At 57.8% G+C, this 18,806-nt stretch overlaps 1 protein-coding gene across 2 annotated transcripts in view; it reads left to right on the top strand.

Annotated features, from left to right (window-relative positions):
- The window catches only part of CXXC5 (CXXC finger protein 5), a 28,751-nt gene extending 18,538 nt beyond the window's left edge, over window positions 1–10,213 (top strand). For both annotated transcript variants that reach the window (XM_040976185.1, XM_040976268.1), the window contains exons 2-3: window positions 7,024–8,122; window positions 9,172–10,213. In XM_040976185.1, the coding sequence (XP_040832119.1) occupies window positions 7,181–8,122; window positions 9,172–9,216 (987 nt within the window). In that variant the 5' untranslated portion in view covers window positions 7,024–7,180 and the 3' untranslated portion in view covers window positions 9,217–10,213. The remainder of the gene's footprint in view (window positions 1–7,023; window positions 8,123–9,171) is intronic.
- Window positions 10,214–18,806: the final 8,593 nt, after the last annotated feature.

Below are 18,806 nucleotides of genomic sequence, written 5' to 3'. Positions count from 1 at the left end.
GCAGGCTAGGAGACCCACAGACAAAACCCGCTCATGCATGCACCACAGTTGGCTTCGCAAACCGGGAGGCCTCACAGAGACGTGCACCTGCCCTGGTGCCCCCATCTGTGTGCATATGTCCACGCCCCTGCACCACAGCGGGTGACATCTGAGACAGGATGCAGCCACCTGGGCACACCTGCAGCTAGCTGGGCACACACATAAACACACACAAATGCACTTGTACATGGTGCCGCCCTTGACCACACATGGACACAAGGAACCCTCAGCTCACTCCCAGGCCTCAAAATTTCCTGACGGTTGCTTGAGGGGGTTCTTGTACCCTAATATACCCTAAATACCAGGAAGTAAGCTTGAGGCCCCCATATGATGGGAAGTGGCAGTTTAACTGAGAGATGACCCTGTCCCCTAGCCTCAGGCACACCAGGATGAACCGGGCTGGGGGTGTTCCAGGTGGTCCTGATAGGCCTGATAGGAGGCAGGGTCAGGGGCTGACTGACTCAAGCTCCACCTGGGGATCCCCTTCTCACCTTCAGCTTCCCAACTAGTTACGATATGATGGTGCTGTGGGTTAGCCTTCAGACTCCACGGCCCCAAGGTCTCTGGGGGAACCTGACCCATCCACTCTCCCTCCTCCAGCTGTGTACCACTATAACTGCCCCCTGCCAAGAGGAGGTAGCTTGAGGCTTAGCTGTGGCTGCAACCCCCCCCCCCCCCCCCAGGAAACTCAAAACCCTGGGCCAGCCGCGGGTGGCGGGTTAGGGCAGGCACAAAGAGGGCCTCTGTGCAGGCCGGCTGGGCTGCCCACAGGATTCTGGGGGAGGAGGCAGGAGCCGGTTTCCGTCCTGATCTGCTTCCTGCGGAGGCTGCCGAAATGCCCGGAGCTCTGGTCCTGCCTGGCCAGTCCGGCCCACCCGCAGCCCCTTCCCCAGTTTCCCTGGGTCTTTGCTTGGGCGACAGCTGCCGTCTTTATAACATGGCCCTAATGCAGCTTTCTCAAACCTTGCAAGAAAGTCCCCCACCCCCTCCCCGCCGCCGCCTCACTTTGGCCTGTGGAAAACCTAAGGATTCCCCCAGACTGCTGAGTGAGAAAACTCTACTGTATCTCCCAGCCGTGGTCCGTCTGTGTGCCTTGAGCACTGGTGCAAGTGTTGGAGAGCCAGGCCTGTAAGCCACGAAGACCCTAGTTCAGAACCTGGGTGCCACTTGGACCTTGGGAGACTTGACCTTCTTGGGTGGGTCTCAGTTGCTTCATCTGCCAAATGGGGCTAATAACAGATGTAAGATCAGAGAGAATTTTTTTTTTAAGATTTATTTTTATTGCAGAGTCAGATATACAGAGAGGAGGAGAGACAGAGGGGAAGATCTTCCATCTGATGATCCACTCCCCAAATGACTGCTACAGCCGTTGCTGCTCCTATCCGAAGCCAGGAGCCAGGAACTTCTTCCAGGTCTCCCACACAGGTGCAAGATCCCAAGGCTTTGGGCCATCCTCAACTGCTTTCCCAGGCCACAAGCAGGGAGCTGGATGGGAAGTGGAGCTGCCGTGATTAGAACTGGTGCCCCCAGAGATAATTTAGGAGGTAAATGTGGGTGTGCAGAAAGCAATACCTGCTCTAACCACATGTCCTCTAGGGAGACAGGCAGGGAAGACCTGGAGGCTCCCGTCCTCACGTCATGGTGGCTCAGGCTCAACCTGGGACCTTGCTCAGGACCTGACTCTCCTAACCTGCTTCCCCACTTGCTTTGCCATCACCCATCAGAGCTGTTCAGCCCTGCTCGGCTCCTCCTCCTAGGGTTTGAAGGGAGGGAGAAGGTTGGCATCTGGTATTGTTCTCTGTGCCTCTTTCCAGGGAGCCTTGGGAGCATGGTGACTCCCTCTGCAGGTTGGGGTATGAAGGAAAAACCATCTAACCTACGGCAAACTCGGGAGGCCTCATTAACACAAAGCTCCGTCCCAGTCAGCAGTGGGAGGGAGGCACCCGGGTGGAGCCAGGGACGGAGACCTCGGGCCTGCCGTCAGCTCCCCTGCGGTCAGTCCTGCAGACGTGTACTCTGCTGACCGGTCCAGGTGTTCTTGAACAGGCGAATTGCCCCTCCTGTTCATGCTGCCTCTTGGCCAGTGGGAGGCCCTGAGTCATCGGACTCTAGCCCCAGTTTGGTGTCTGCTCAGACATCGCCACTTTGGGAAATATTTAAGTCCAGGAGCCCCAGGATCCTAAATAGATGGTAGTGGCATCTTGTTTCCGTAGCCTGCTCTACCAACACAGAAATGGCGCTGGCTTCTTAGAGTGGGGCTGGCACCTAGGAGGGGCTCCATGCCTGCAAGCTGTGATCCTCCTGGTCCCACTTGTGCGTGTGTGTGGGAGTGGGGGATCACAGCCCACAGACCTTTTCCAGGGGAGCTGACCTGTTAAGTGGTCACCCCATTTCATTCCCTAGAGCTGTAGCTGGCTCATGCCCTACCTCCTGCCAGGGTATCCATGTGCCTGTTTGAGAATAGGCAGCTCCCCACTTCCATCTGACCCTGGGAATTCCTGCAGAGGGGCCACTGTTACACCTACTATCTGAGCAACACATTGTAAGGCCCAGGGCAGCAGCAGGGAGGTATGGCTGCATTCCCCACCCCCTTTCTGTGTTGTTTGTCCTGGGGGACCCCAGGGTGTTCCAGTGGCTATGTGGCCTTCAGTAATAGGAATGCCTGTGCTCCAGCAGGGGCTGCATCCCTCCAAGATCTATGTCCCCACATGTAGCTCCCTGGGGCCGTGCCGGGCTTTTTTTTCCCCCCTTCTGGAAACTCCCTGGGCTGAGTCATGAAAATCAAAAGGCAGCCCCCTCTCACTGAGGGCTCAGCCACCTCTAGAGCTAAGAGGTCGGGGTTGGGGTACAGACAGACCAGGGTGCCTTGAGTGAGGGGTCATGAGAGACTCTAAAGCCAACCCACCTGAACAACTCCTCTTCCTCCTCCTGGAGGTCCTTCCCTCTGCAGGTTGCTCTGCGGGAACCCTGCACTTGGTAGTGGTTACACAATTCTAAACTTAGAGAAAAGCACCAAGTTACACACTTAAAAGTGGGTGCATTTTATAGTATGTCAATGATACCTCCATAAAACCATTATGCCAAAACCCTGCCCTTGGCCTCAATGCCCTGCCCAGTTGAAACCTGCCAGCCCTGTGGCCACTCCTCACACCCACATCCCCCAGGTCTTAAGAAGCCTTTCAGGTGCAGCATCTCTCTGGGCCCATCTCCCCATCCTCCACTCCCAGCATAGTAGTGAACTCAACCCCTCAGGGCCCCACTGGATTTCCCCCCAACTCTCCAGCCACATTGGGTAGGTGGGCTGAATGAACCCAGCCCTACTCCCACGCACTGCTGCAATGCAGTGTGTCCTCCACTGCCTCCCAGTTCCAAGGAGCTGCCTTGGGGGTCAGGGATGAGGGGGTGTGTACAAGCAGCTTCTGGCACATCTGGCTGTAACTCCCTGGGTATCTATGCAGTTAAGCTGACACCACAGTCCCAACCCACTGGTTTTCTCCCCACGGCCCCCACCATCTCGCCTGAGGGGCTCTGTCAAAGGTGAGTTGAAGGCTCTTCTGAGGCTGAAGGTGAAGTGAAGGCACTGCCACCACCTCCGGTGACCTCATTGTCAGCTGGCCTTATGATGTCACCGGTCCAGTATTCCAGGTTCCTGGTTCCTGGCTGGGCATTATCCCCAAGCTCCCAGGGTTGGGGGCACTGCCCAGGGTCTGTGACAGCTCACCCCTTGAACACCACAGAGAGGTAACAGGCATGATAACAGTCTTGGGTGGTGAGACTAATAGCTGGGTTGCCTTGCCTTAGCCACCTAGTCAGTCCCTGCGGGAGAACAAAGCTCCAAGCAGGGCGAGTTGCCCTGGGGCTCTGGGCTCGGCTTCTGCCTGCCCTGGGCACCGGCTGTGTGTGCTCTGCAGCTGGTTGTGGCTCCTCTGTGCAAAGGGCCTGGGATGCAGTGGGTGTTGGAAAATGCTGGCTGGCGAGTTAGGGCACCTGAGTGCCTCAGGGCTGGGGCTGGCTGGAGTGGGCAGCCTGTGGCCATTCTGTTCTTCCAGCTCTCTGATGTGGTCAAGCCCTGAGGCCAAGAACCCCATAGGGCCTCTCCCCAGCCTTCCCCTTGGCCTTGGGCCCCACAGGGTGGGTCTTATCTCCCTGTCCTGTGCCTGGGTTGCCTTTTCTTGTTCCGAGCCCCAGCTCTCCAATTTACTCTCTCTCCTGGGTGCTGGTTTCTCCTCTTGCAGACCCTCATGTCCTTGGGCCTGGGCCTCTCTCCTCAAAGCTGACCCTCTGCCCTCTTCTCTCCCGTTTGCCATTGCTCCGACCCCAACCTTCAAGCTCTGTCTCAGAGTTCTCTTTGTCACCCCCACCCTCAACCACCACCTGTCCTCTTCTGCCCCTGTGTATCCCCCCCCAGCTCCCCATGACTTGTTCCCCTGCCCCCTGGTCCCCACCCGTCAGCCTCTGGTCCCAGCGCCTGGCCGCCCGGCTCCTGCACGGACAAAGGGGTCCTTTGTGGGCTGGCCGCGCTGGCGGGGCGGCGGGGTGCTGGCTCCGCATTGCTGATGAAACGAGGCCCTTTGTTGTCCCTCCTCAGGCGCAGTATTTCTTTTTGGGGGCTGGATGCGTTCCTGGCAGGGCCGATGATGGATGCGCCCGCCGCGCCCGCCTGCCCGCCAGCTTTCCCTCCCGCTCCTTCCCGCTCTGCTTCAACACGGTCCCAGCCCCTCCCCTGCTGCCTGGGCACTGCCAGCCCCCTTCCTAGTTCAGACTTTGGGGAGGGGGGTGCTGGGTGCCCTGCACTAAGAGGTTGGGCCTGGGAGAGCGACCCCTTGGTGTTCTCCACTTCTTTTGAATAGGGCCAAGGCAGTGTCCACTGGAACCAAGGAATCTTTCCCTCCCTTACCCAAGGTCTGCAGGAGATCAGCCAGGTGCACAGGCAGGCTTGGAGCAAGTTTGGGGAGCAGGCCTAGAGGACTGTCTGTTGGTGTCTGGATTTGAGGTTGGCCTTACTTCTATGGGCTAGGCTCTCTGAGCATACCACATGCACGCATGCGCTCTCACACACACAGCTTCAGCTTTTTGTGGCTGACACACCAGTTTTTTGCCTACAGCACCTGTTCAGTGACATATCACGTCCTCTGGCCCCAAGCTCAGCATGGCCCAGGGCCTGGGAGGGTGGGGGCAGTCCCCCCACCACGGTAGGACAGAAAAATAGAAGATGAGAGAGGGCCGGGGATAAAGAGACCCTGAGGTTTGGTCACCACCAAGGGAGACTTGCTTGAAGACTAGGTTGAAGACAAAAGCAGAGACAACGCACATGCCAGCCCTGTGTTACAGGGAGCTGACTTCTAATTGACCTGCCCACCCCGCACGCAGAGCTAGACCCTGGAGCAGGAGGAGGGCGGGAGCGAGCAGAGCACGAGCAGCGTTAATGCAGCCATCGATTTCTGCACCAGCCAGCAGGCTGCAGAGGCAGGGGACGCACACACTGGGGCGCACAGTGCTCCCCACCCAGCACCTGCCGCCCTTCGTCTGGGGCTGCTGGGTTTTGGTCCAGAGGCTGGGCAGTGGAGCTGCTACAGGCAGGAATTAAGTTTCTGGCCCTACTCTCACAAGCCCTGGTCCTCACACTTGGCCAAGAATACTGGTACCTGCAGGGGGTTATAAGTCTCCAAGGACAGTTGGCCGAGAAGCCAGCCCAAGCTTGGCGTGCACACAGTAGGACAGAGCATGACTCCTCCTGGCCAGAGGTAGTCCCCCTTCATCTTGTCTGATACCTCGGGCCTCCAATGCCCATGCTGGGTGTGTGTGGTGGATATCGCCCCTTGGCCCAGCACCACCTACCTGTCCGCGCTCTCAGTCCATGGGGCCATTCCCAAGCAGTCATTGCAGGGCCAAGAGGTAGACGTAAGTGATATTCTGGCACAGGATCTGTCCTGACGCTGGTGGGGTTAACTGGGGACAGAGATGCAGTTTGTCACCCTTAAGCCCAGGGCAGGATAGCATCTGCCAGATGTGTACACCCCTCTTCTTCCCCCAATGCCACTCTGTCCCCGTTGCCACTAGCTGCTCATGGCCAGTCTGCCTTCTTTCCCTCCCTCCTGGAGGGTGCTGGGCCACAGCAGACAAGGAAGGGATGCCCAAGAACCAGGACTGACAAGGACCAGCAGCTGGCTGCTTAAGGCCTGTCCCAGGCAGGAGCTCTCAGGACAGGCTTCTGTCAGCTTTCATTCCCTTGCAAGTCACACCTGTTTGCCTAGTCCCAGACTACCCAGCTTCTCATAAGGACCAAACCAGGCTTTACTTTGGGGGCTTTTGGGGCCTCAACCTTTCCCCACCCCTGGGAACAGAGGCAAGGGGCTCTGTGTTGATTGTGTCTGCACTTTAGGAGTCAAGGTAGACAAGAATGCTAAGGCACACAGGCTTGAAAATCTCCAGCTGAGGCTCCAGGAGCAGCTTCCCAGGCCTTTGGCTCTCTGCCTTTACATATTTATTTATTTTTATTGGAAAGGAATGGTTACAGAGATAGAAGGAGAAAGATTGTCTATCCTCTGGTTCACTCCTCACATGACTGCAATGACTGGAGCTGGGCCGATCTGAAGCCAGAAGCTTCTGGGCCTCCCACGTGGGTGCAGGAGCCCAAGCATACTCAAGCCAATCCTTCTCTGCTTTCCCAGGTGCATTAGCAAGGAGCTGGATCTGAAGTAGAGCACTGGATGTTCCTAGACCGTCCCTGGACAGATGGGGGGGGGGGGGCTGGGTCGACTGGGTCGAGCTTGCAGTTATTGCTGAGGTCTCTGTAAAATTGAGGATTACCAGCCACTGCTTCCTAGGACTTTCATGCATCTCAATTGGGGCAGGACCCTGAAAACTCGCTGAGCTAACACTGAGGCAGGCCGGGTGGGGTGGGCAGGGGGAGCAGAGGAAGAGTTAGGGTAAAGGGGGGAGGTGTGTGCACCACTCTGACCCATGTTCTTTTTTCCCCAACAGAGTGAAGACACTTCCCCGTGGACACCTGCCATGTGCTGCCCTGAGCAGTGAGGCCCAGCAGGCGTCTCGCTTGCAGGTGGCAGGGGCTGGTGCTCATCTGTGAACCCCAGCAGTTGGCAGGCTCCCTGGGCACCGGGGTCTGGGCCTCGGCCCCACCATGTCAAGCCTGGGCAGTGGCTCCCAGGATGCCGCCGGCGGCAGCAGCAACAATGGCAGCAACAGTAATACCACCAGCAGCAGCAGCACCACCAGTAGCGGTGGCAGCAACAGTGGCTTAAAGGCAGGAGCAGCAGAGAAGAGCGCACCCACGGCCACGGCCACCCCAACTTCCGTGGCAGATGATGCCCCACCCCCCGAGCGCCGGAACAAGAGCGGCATCATCAGTGAACCCCTCAACAAGAGCCTGCGCCGCTCGCGCCCGCTCTCCCACTACTCTTCCTTCGGCAGCGGAGGCAGCAGCATGATTGGCGGGGAGTCTGCAGACAAGGCCGCTGCAGCTGCTGCTGCCGCCTCCCTGTTAGCCAATGGGCACGACCTGGCAGCAGCCATGGCGCTGGACAAAAGCAACCCTACCTCAAAGCACAAAAGTGGTGCTGTGGCCAGCCTGTTGAGCAAGGCCGAGCGGGCCACGGAGCTGGCTGCCGAGGGACAGCTGACGCTGCAGCAGTTTGCGCAGTCCACGGAGATGCTGAAGCGTGTGGTACAGGAGCACCTGCCACTCATGAGTGAGGCAGGCGCTGGCCTGCCTGATATGGAGGCCGTGGCGGGTGCCGATGCCCTCAATGGCCAGTCCGACTTCCCCTACCTGGGTGCTTTCCCCATCAACCCGGGCCTCTTCATCATGACCCCGGCTGGCGTATTCCTGGCCGAGAGCGCGCTGCACATGGCTGGCCTGGCCGAGTACCCCATGCAGGGTGAGCTGGCCTCAGCCATCAGCTCGGGCAAGAAGAAGCGGAAACGCTGCGGGATGTGTGCGCCCTGCCGGCGGCGCATCAACTGCGAGCAGTGTAGCAGTTGTAGGAACCGAAAGACTGGCCATCAGATTTGCAAATTCAGAAAATGTGAGGAACTCAAAAAGAAGCCTTCCGCTGCTCTGGAGGTAACGGCGCCTTAGCGGGAGGTGTGCGGGCTCTTGCGTCTGTCTGGCAGTCCAAACCTAACCCTCAGCCCCTGCCCCATCCCCTTCCTGACCTATCTGGATCAGTTGCTCCAGAATGCCCAGCCAGCACCCCCCGGGGTCTGGGGATCTACCTTTGAGACGCAAGTTCACTGCTTCACAGTCAAAGTCACGACCTGAGACCCCACCACCACCAGGCTGTAGTTGGCAACACCACCATCTCAGTTCACTACCCCATGCCCACCCCCGACCCAAGTTCTGAGAATCCCCTTGATTCATGCCATTTTAAGGCATTTATCCTACAACCCCCACACTTCTGGCACCCACACCCAAGCTTTCTCACAGAGCTGTTGGCCTGGAGGGTCAACCAGCCCTGTACTTGTCTCCCTATGAGAGTCCAGCCTTTGGTCCAAGCTCCTGCAGCACTGGCTGCCATGTGCCAAGACCTGGTGTTAGGGGATGGCCCTAGGCATAGAGGCTCCCATTTAACTCCTTTCCACCCTTGATGTGGAGCTGTTCTTTGGCAGCCTTGCTGGCACAAACCATCTTTCTCAGCCTGCCCTTCTGTCCCCAGCCCTGCCCCTCTGCAAGTGGGTTTCACACAGCTGTCCAAAGCGGCTGGGAAAAACATCGATGGTACCTCAGGCTGGCCAGCCCCCCAGACTTCCTGCATTCGCTTTCGCATGTGCACACGAAATGTCCCTTTGGTCCAGTGCGGAGAGGCACACCTGCCTAGTACATATCCAAATACTGCCCTGCCCCTGCTCTGCCCCACCTCCACACACTGCACCCTGCACGTCTCACCCGCGTAGTGTGATCCAGAGACTCACACGGGTGCTCCCAGCGGGAAGGAGGGCTCCTGGCACCAGCGCCCAGCAGCTGCAGGCTGCCGGCTCTGGCCCCCTGCAGGGTGGCTGCTCTGACTCCAGGCACGACGGTCCACGGGGGAGCACCTTGGCAGCAGACCCACCCGGACCCTGACTGAACTCTCTCCTTGTTTTTGTCTCCTGCCCCCTTCCCTCCCTCGCCAGAAGGTGATGCTTCCGACGGGAGCCGCCTTCCGGTGGTTTCAGTGACGGCGGCGGGACCCCAAAGCTGCCCTCTGCGTGCAATGTCACTGTTCGTGTGCTCTCCGGCAAGGGATTCGGGCGAAGACAAACGGACGCACCCGTCTTTAGAACCAAAAATATTCTCTCACAGATTTCATTCCTGTTTTTATATATATATTTTTTTGTTGTCGTTTTAACATCTCCACGTCCCTAGTCTAAAAACGAAAAAGAAAAACAATTAACTGCTTTTTTCAGAAGAACAACAAACAACAACAACAAAAAAGAGGTAAAGATGAATCTATAAAATACCGAGACTTCCTGGGCAAAGAATGGACAATCAGTTTCCTTCCTGTGTCGCTGTCGATGTTGTCTGTGCAGGAGATGCCGTTTTTTGTGTAGAGAATGTACATTTTCTGTAACCTTTTGAAATCTAGTTACTAATAAGCACTACTGTAATTTAGCACAGTTTAACTCCACCCTCATTTAAACTTCCTTTGATTCTTTCCGACCATGAAATAGTGCATAGCTTGCCTGGAGACTCCACTCACGTTCCTAAAGAGGTCCATGGCCGATGGCACTGCGTGACGCTCTCAGGCCCGGCAAGGGGGTGAGCAGCAGGGGGAGGGTGCGTGCCCCCTGTCCCCTCCCCCCCATGGCCCAGGCCGCCAGCTGTGCTGCGCCTGCAGTGCCCAGAATGGGACCCCCCTCCTCCCACTGCCGCAGTGATGATTTCGGAAAACTGAATCCTGTGCATTTATGCCTTGAGATTGGGGGAAGCCTGTGTCTCTTACTTCTGATCCTGGCTACTTCCCTTATAGAAAACAAAAAAAAAAATTTTTTTTTTAAATCTGGCCTTGCTGATGGCGGCAGAAGAAAGGGCTTCTTGGCGTGGCCCCCTGCCCGTGGGGGTGGGTGCCCAGGGGCCCCCCTGCTCATGGCCAGCTTCCTGCTGATGAACATGCTGTTTGTATTGTTTTAGGAAACCAGGCTGTTTTGTGAATAAAACGAATGCATGTTTGTGTCACGAAGCAGTGCTGGCTTTTTGCTGTCCGGTTCAAGGGGGCTGGCTTGACCTGGTTTGGGTGGCGGGAGGGTGGGGGGGCGCCCTGGCTGGGTAGGGGTCTTCTAGGAACACTCTGGGGGAGTGGGACCCAAGGACTTTGGGAGTGGCCAGGATTGGGTCGGGTATTCTTGAGAAGACTTCCAGGTCCACAAATGGGGCGAGCCTAGCTTCTGGGGCCTGATGAGTGGCAATCAGCAGCAGGTGTGGGCATTTAACTTTTCCCCTGACCTGCCTGGGAGAGTTCTGGTCCCCACCCCACCCCCATACTTCTGGCTCCCCCCCATCCCCGAGGTGTGTACAGACACTCCTGCCCTGTGTACAGAGTCTTCTCAGGCGAAGAGGGGTCCTTGGCCTTGATTGTCCTCACCCCCAGACAGCTTATGGGTACAAGGTCGTCTGGAATCTAAGAGGCCAGGTGTCTGCAGAAATTGCCACACAGAAGGCCACGTGTGGAGGCCAGGGCGGCCTGACCCGGAAGTGGTAGAATCCCGGGCGGCCTGACTCGGAAGGAGAGGTAGGTGTGTGTCCCTCCCTTCCGGCTACCCAGGTCAGCCTAAAGGACGAGGCCCGTCCATGAGGGGTAGGGAGAGAGGGGAGTATCCCCCTTACATGGCAGCTCTAAGCCTGCCTGGGAAGGAGGCTGCACTTGAGGAAGGACTTCCTGACCCCGGTGGGCCCAGCTTCAGGTGAGTGGGGGACCTGAGAGAGGAGGGCGGAGGCATCGGGAGCCGAGTGGGCAGTGGGGCGGGGGAGGTAGGCTGCCTCTGTCATTGTTTCTGAGGAGAAAGCTGAGCGGGCGGCTGGAGCGGGGGAGCAGCTGACCCCCCAACCCTTTCCCGGGTGTCACAAGCTCCCTTGGAGCGCAGGGCCGGCAGCCTGGCCTGGCCCAGCGGGGGCGGGCGGGGGCGGTGGGAGGCAGCTTTCAACTCCATCTCTGCTTGGGAAAAATTCCCTTTCATGTAGCTGCCTGTGATCTCTCCAGGCGGCTCTGGCGGAGGGGGGTGTCCAGCAGGGAGTAGGGGGAAGTGTTGGCAGCTGTGGGGCACCTTGCCCCACCCCCTCACCAGGCAAGCTGCAGCACCTCCTGAGCCCCAAGGAGGCCGAAGGGTCCTGGGGGGGCTGGGAGCCCAGCCAGCAGGGGGCACTAGGGCTGCAGGCCTCTGCCCACCCCCCCGCTAGGCTGGCAGCAGGCAAGCTGCAGATGGCCCTGGGCCGGCCCTCCCTGGCACGCCTACAGGTATGGGGTGGATGGCTCTGGTGCCAGCCCCAAGAAGGGGGGTGCTGTGACTCAGCCGGCCTGTACCTTTGGTATGCTATCCCTCAGCCAGCCATGCTTCCTGTACCACCCCTAAGACTGAGATGCCCCCAGGCCTTCAGCCTCTGCCCTGGTGCTCGGCGGGCGTTACGGGACTAGTGTGTCTGCGTGAGGGTGACTCTCACCTCATCTGGAAAATGGAACAATAGGGATTGTCACCTACCAAGCTGTCTTCCCAGACTGGGAAGCCCTCACTTCTCCCTGCCTCCACAGAGGGGGCCCCATTCTGGTCTCTGGCTCACAGTCCTCACTCCTCCACATGATCTCTCCCTGTCCCCTGGTCTCCATCTGCCTCCATATCTGGCCCTCTCTCCGAGGGGGGTCTGGGTCTCTGTGTCCGAAGTTCTGCACCTCAGCTCTACCTGCAGCTCTCCCGTTTGATCAGGTGTGCACAGAGATGGCTCCCTAGTGGTGTGTGAGTCTTCAGCTGGCCAAGACCCCGAGTGTGTCCTGCATTCCCTCCTGGGTGATTGGCATTCACAGCTTGTCTGGAGTGGTGGAGCGGGGATTCAAGAGGCCAGCCACACTCCTACATTGGGCTACAGAAAGTCCAAGTGCTTAGTGAGCCCTGCATGAGTCCTCGGCTCTGTGTGTATGTGTGTGTGTGAGAGAGAGAAAAAGGCAGGAAAATTCATGCGGCTTTGGCTTAGTGGATGATGTCACTGGCCACACTTTGGGGTGTTCTGACACTCCACGTATGATCCTGTGATGCTGGATGATTTTATATGTGTGACCTCAACTATGCAACACTGATAGCATGACCCTGTGACAACCCTGAGTATGGAACATTGTATCTGTGGCACTTGACAAACCCTGAGACTGCCACTGGGGCCAATTGTAGGTGAGTATGCTATGTGTGGGGTGACCAGGGCACTGTGACAGGACCGTAGCCCTGTGCTCTCTACTTGATCCCCCCGGGTGTGTGGTAACCACATGTACCATGTGTCTTGGGTGCCTGTGGTCCTTGGTGGTGGTGCTGCCACCCTTGCCATGTGTGTCATTACCACCAACTGTCTTGGGGCTCTGCCTGACAGCTGTGCAACACTGGGTGGTGAGCGGGGCCTCTGGCAGCCCCTGACTCCCAGCTTGGCCCCAAGACCTGATCTGGATGAGGAATCTGGCATGGGGGCAGCAGTAGCAGTTCCCACGGCCGCTGTGGCCCCTCTCCCAGCCCCGTCACTGCGGGCTTCAGCTCCGCAGAATATCCTGGCAACCCCAGCCTCTTTGTTCTTCACGACCGCCAAAGGCCTGCCTCTGCCTGGGCCTGCCTAGTGCCTGCCAGGCGCCCCCTCCCCCACAGCAGTCACGCCTGGCCTGACCTAGTCTCTAGCTGCCCTGATCCCTTGCCTGGACCAGGGCCTCTGTCCCCATGCCCTGACTCGGACACTGGGCTGGGCCACTAAGCTCTCTGATGTAAGCTTGCTCTTAGATTGTAGTGCAGGAAGGCAGAAAGGGGACAGCTCCTGTGGCTGTTGCAGGGAGACCATGGACTGGGAGCTGGTCCATCAGGGGCAGGTCCCATTGACTCAGGGCTAGTCGGAGCCCTCATTCTGAGGAGGGGACAGTTGCAGCTTGTCAAATAATGTCACTTTTTTGGCTCTGGGAAGCTTCAGGACAGGAGCACCCATTTTACTTAAATAAACTCAGGGACAGAGGATGTGACTTGTCCAAGGGTGAGACTCCAATGGTGGTAGGTCCACTAATGAGTACCCAGATTCCCCTCACTATCCAGCTGTGTTGGGTGGCCTTTTAGCCTAGGGCCCTGGCCTTTGTCCCCAAGAATGGAGGGCAGCACAGCCACAGGTCATAAAGAACGGTGCTCCACAGAGTGATTTGTGAAGCAGCAAGGTCATCCCAGTTCGTGGCAAGACTCACAGCCTCTCCAAAAGAGACATGAGCCTGCTGGCCCTGGGCAGGAATGCAGACCCTGGTTTGAGGCTCCAGCCTACATTCCCCAGCATAGCCTAGGCTGATGCGACAACAAAGGAGGTGGTGACAGTCACTAGGTTTGAGCTGCAGTCAGCTCCCAGGTGCCAGAGAGAGGTGTCTAGAAGTCACTACACCGCCCAGGGCCAGCAGCAAGCACTGAAGAGCTCCAGGCAGCCCCCAGCATGGTCCGGATGGAGACCTCTGTCCTACAGAAAGGGAGCTGGGGCCCAGAGAGGCCCAGCTGTCCCCCAAGGTCACATAGAGGTATACCTCTCGCCCTTCCTGCCATGTTGAGCGGGCAACGGTTGGGAGGATGGTGGGGGCACAGCAGGTCTCCTGAGGCTGCCGGTCAGGCTGCCAGAATGGACACTTTCATCTCTCTCCGCTTGTCGACCTGCCATCTCCCGGCAGCCTTGAATTCCCCTCCTGCCACTGAACAAGGACTGCCTCAGATTCCAGGCAGCAGGGCGTGAAGATGGGGTGAGCCCAAGGGAGCTGAGCCAGCCCTGCTCCAGGCCTGGGTGCTTACAGCTGCAGGTGGGGCCTCCCTACGTCTCCTCTGATGGTTTTTGTTCCCTCCTAGGGACACCTTCCTCCCCCTTCGTACCTCTTCAGGTGCCTTCCTGATTACTTCCCCCACGACCTCACCAAGGCTGGGTCACATGTCCCCATGCCTCACCCATCATGGCTTTGGGTGACTTCAACAAGCTGTAGGACTCCAGGCAGTCACGGCAGCACAGACACCTGGTAAAGGAGAACCACCAGCTGGGAGCTTCACCATCCTGGTCTGCTGCTTTCTGTGCTGCCCACATAGATGCCCCAACACTTCTGTACCCTATGGGCAGAGGCCTCAATGAGCTCTTCCTGCTGCCCAGGTGGACGGCCTGTGGCCTGTGTGCTGCACTCATGCAGTGGGCACTGAGCACTCCAGGAGGAGCTGCTCAGTCATCCCCAGTTCATAGATGAGAAAGTTGAGTCTCAGAGAAGTGTAGCAGCGTGCAAGGCCACACAGGTGCCTCTGCTTTCGGAAGTCAGCGCATGGGAGGAGCCCCTCCCAGACACCCTGTGCAGGCTGTGGTCACACCCAGGTGGGGTCAGCTTCCTGCCTTCAACTTCTCTCCTGTTGCTTCTTTTTTCCCCACCCAGTAAAGCCCTTTAAGCACTGAGTATTCTCAAGCTCAGAAAGGTCAGCTAACCAAGAGTGCTGTGTGCAGCCTGGCGGGAGGGGGAGCAGCCTAGGTATTGTGGGACAGACAGGAGGCACAGCCAGAGTCCACAGGGCCTGCCCCTTCCACCTCCCGGAAGGTGCCCCTGGCTCAGAGGCCTGCCCAGAAGGGGGCACCCTCCACGGGTACTGAACTGTGCTCTGCAGCAGTGGAGATCACAGGCAGCCACTGGAGATTTGGCGGGGGAGGAGGGTTGGGGAGTGGCTGCCAGGGTGAGGCCAAGGGCAGTCCCAGTGTTGTTGATAAGGTGATGGCGCCTCAGGAGCCAGCACAACGCAGTGAAGCCATGGAAACGTGGCTGAGGTGTGAGGCTGGCCTGGCCACCTCCCCCAAGTTGCCACCTCCTAGGCTTGACGGGAGTGCCCAGCAAGGCAGGTGCAGCCCCTGGCAGCCTGGCTCTTCGCCTTCCCTGGACCAGCATGGTTGGGGGACAGGGGGAGGAGCAGGGAGTTGGGCCAGGGCTGGCGGCTGGAGAAGCTTGGTGTCACCCTGGCCTGTGTTTCCCTGGGACCATGCTAGAGTCAGACTTTGAGCGGGTTGGGTGGAGGGCTGAGGCCCACAAAGCCCGCTCACCCCATTTAACCCCTTCTGTCCCTATCAGTATGTGTGCATTATTTACCTTAAGCATTTTGATAAATCATAATAGCAGAGACATCTGCTGTCAAAACTGCAAACTGCATTTGGGGCTCAGCTGATGGACACCAATGGCTACAGAGGCCAGGGATATAAGGGCCCTGAAGCTAGGAGCTTGGGGGTAGTATGCACAGGCCCACACCCCTCATCCAGGGCTGGGCCCTGAAGGGGACTCAGGCACCCTCTTTTGATACTCCTCTTTGCCAGCTACTAATCAGAAAACCTTCTCAAGAAGCCTGCCCACCCCCACCCCTGTGTCCCCTCCTTCCTGCCTCCCTTGGCCTCAGAATTAATGCAGCAGTGACAAGCCTCTGAGAAGTCCCCTGAGCGGAGATTAACTCCCGGGGCAGCGCGGGCAGGGTTGGCCATGGGCGACTGGGGATGGGGGGTGGAGGGGCTGACGCGCAGACCTCACAAGATTAATCACCCTGCAGCGGTCTCATCACGAGGGCACCTGGTGCTTGACCCCTGTCCACAGCAGGGGTGTCCGGTCCCGTGTCAGGGGCATGTTCTGCCTCCCCCAGCCCAGCCCCCATGGCTCTGGGTTCAACTCATGGGAGGCTTATGGGAGCTGAGACACAGCTCCCTTCTGTCTGTTTCCTCCCCTCACAGTGTTCTTAGGGGCTCAGGGGCCTCCTTGCAGATTCCTTCCCTTCCCTAGCTCCTGGTCTGGCTCATCAGCCCTGGGCTAGGAAGGGGGTGATGGGGCAAGTGGGGAGGAAAAGCTAGAACCCTGGCTGGCCTACCTACTTCTGGCTGTCAGCCCCCATACCTTGCTTCACTGGTTGTGGGGGTTAATGATGTCTTTGGACTTGCTGTGTTTGTATAGGGAGGTGGCAACTGCTTAGAGGGGACCTCCAAGAGGGGGTCATAAGACAAGGCAGTCCAGGGACAGGTGCCTACTTGACAATCACAAAGATGTCCTCAGCAGCAAAGGACACCATTACCTCCCAGAGATACTGAGGAGGGGAGGAGGAGGGAGCTGGGAGAGCCCAAGGGGGCTTCTTAGAGGAGGTGTGAGTAGAGCTTGCCTTGCTATGTGATGCTGCCTCTTGCTTACCTAGGAGACTTCCTGGGACAGTGAGGAGACCACATGGAGGGAGCCCAGACGCCAAGATCCAGAATGAGTGAGTGTGTTTCATCTTGGGGATTGTGGCAGCCCCTGATGGTTCTGGCATGTGGACAGCTCTTTGGAGGGACTGAAATTGATATTAAAATCTTGAGTCTACCTGAGTATGTGAGGCAATTGCCTAATTCCTCCCCAGGCTTGTGGGGTTAAGACAGAGAACCTTCCAAAGGCTGGGATCCCTGTCACCCGTTCTCCCAGGGGAGCAAAAGCATTTTCCACTTCAGCAAGTGAGGCTTGGGCACAACAGGAGGTCGGCTGCCTGCCACTCATGACAGCCTGGAGGCTCCACCTGACAAAATGGCCAAGCTGAGGGCTGGCATTATGATGCCACAGGTCAAGCTGACCCTTTCCTATGGGAGAGCTGATTTGAGTCCCCAGTTGCTCTGCTTCCCATCCAACACTCTGCTAATGCTCTTGGGAAAGCACCAAATGGACGATGGTCCACATATTTGGGTCTCTGTTACCCATATTGGAGCCTTGGATAGAGTCCCTGGGTCCTGGTTCCTGGCTTCAGCCTGATCCAGTCCTAGCTATAGCAGCCACTTGGGGAGTCATCCGACAGAAGAAAGGTTGTCTGTCCCTCTCTGTGTTGCTCTGCCTTTCAAGTAAACAAATAAATAAATCTTAAACAAAAGAACGACCAGATGAACTAGAGGGCTTCAGTGGAGGTAGGAGGTCACCTGTGCCCCCAAGAACCTGAGAAGCAGCAGAGCCTGGCCTGGGAGGCAGGGGCTGAGCCTGCCATCCAGCCCTCCCCCAGATGGTTTTCCAGTCACAGGACCAAAAACACAGCCAGCCCTTCCAGAGTTCTGCTGTCCCAATTAGTGCCATGGTGGGACCTCCTGGCATCAATCAGCCACAGCTTTAGTTCTCTCCTTGGGATTTCAGACCTGGGAAGAGGCTGCAGTTTATGGGGGGATGTCATTCTAGCCCTTCCCCCACACCTGTTATGCCCCCTCCCCTCTTCTGCTTTTCCACCCATACCCCCCTCACCCCTGACCCTGTGGGCCAGCAGCCTGCGTTGCTGTCATCCGTTGTCATGGGAACCATGTGGCTCTGACCTGGCACAGGCAAGAGCTGGCCAAAGCTCCTCACGGGGATGCTGAGGGGAGCTGGGGGCAGATGGAAGCACCAGGCTGTCCTTGGCTGGGCGGTAATGCACCCCAACCCCTGAAAGTGGAAAGATGACTCAGATGAGGGTAGGCTGAAGTACCCAAGGTCAAGGCCTGACTGCCCCCAAGCCCTGAGGTCCCTGCCCCCTCCCCAGGCCCACCTGCCTAACCCGACTCCAGGCTGGTGGCTGCAGGGAGGGGAGGTAGGTACCTTTATATTTTTCTCACAGCTGATGGGAGCTCAGAGCCCTGAGCTCAGCTCATTCTCTAGGCTAAAAATACCAGGGAGGCGGTGGCAGCAGCTCCCCGAAAACCCTGTCCACCGCCTTCCCTCTCCCAGCAGACATTCACACACACACACACACACACACACACACACACACACACACACACACAGCCTCGACCAAATGCTAAAGTGCTGCTTACCCATGCCATAGTTCATGAAGAGTCTCCAGCTCCCACCCCTGAGACCTGTGCTGCCACCCAGGGTGTGGCTGAGGCTCAGAAGAGTGTTGGCACCATGCACCTGGCAGAGGTATAGCAGATACATCCCTGTGGCTCATCTACATGGGCTTGGGCAAGGCTAGGCTGAGTGTCCAGCTGCCTGTCTGCGCAACCCTACCCAAGGCTAGCTGAAGAGTTGACACTGCCTGGAGTTGAGGCCAAGGTGACTGTCCACCCTGTCCATTTCCCCTGGCCCCATCTGTGTTCCTGGGCTCAGGAATTCACTGTAGCTTTCCTGTTCTTAGAAACTGGAATAATCATCTCTGTGTAGCTGCTCCAGCATCACCTGAGACTGGGGCGGGAGGCAATGAAGTCCTCCTGGAGTGCCAGGAGAAGCTCGCCCTGGAAGTCACAGCCCCTGGGCACTGTGAAGCCTGGGAGCCAGACCCTCAGGGTCCTGGTTGCTGAGTGCCCACCTGCCTAGCCACCCACTTCCATGGGCACTTTGAGAACCACAGGACCCGCTTCTTGCTCCTGCTTCCTACACCTGAGTGTGAAAGAAAGGAGATAAAGATCTTCATCCACTGGTTCACTCCCCAAATGGCCACAGTAACCAGAGCTGAGCTGCTGATCTGAAGCCAGCAACCTCAGGATCTCCCACATGGGTCCCAAGGCTTTTGGCCATCCTCTGCTACTTTCCTAGGCCACTAGCAGGGAGCTGGATTGGAAGCAGAGCAGCCAAGACATGAACCACTGTTCATGTGGG

The sequence above is a fragment of the Ochotona curzoniae genome, unplaced genomic scaffold (assembly GCF_017591425.1).
Source record: "Ochotona curzoniae isolate NIBS_2020 unplaced genomic scaffold, NIBS_Ocur_1.0 contig_1, whole genome shotgun sequence".
In the NCBI taxonomy this organism is placed as follows: domain Eukaryota; kingdom Metazoa; phylum Chordata; class Mammalia; order Lagomorpha; family Ochotonidae; genus Ochotona; species Ochotona curzoniae.
This window is presented reverse-complemented; position numbering and strand designations above follow the sequence as displayed.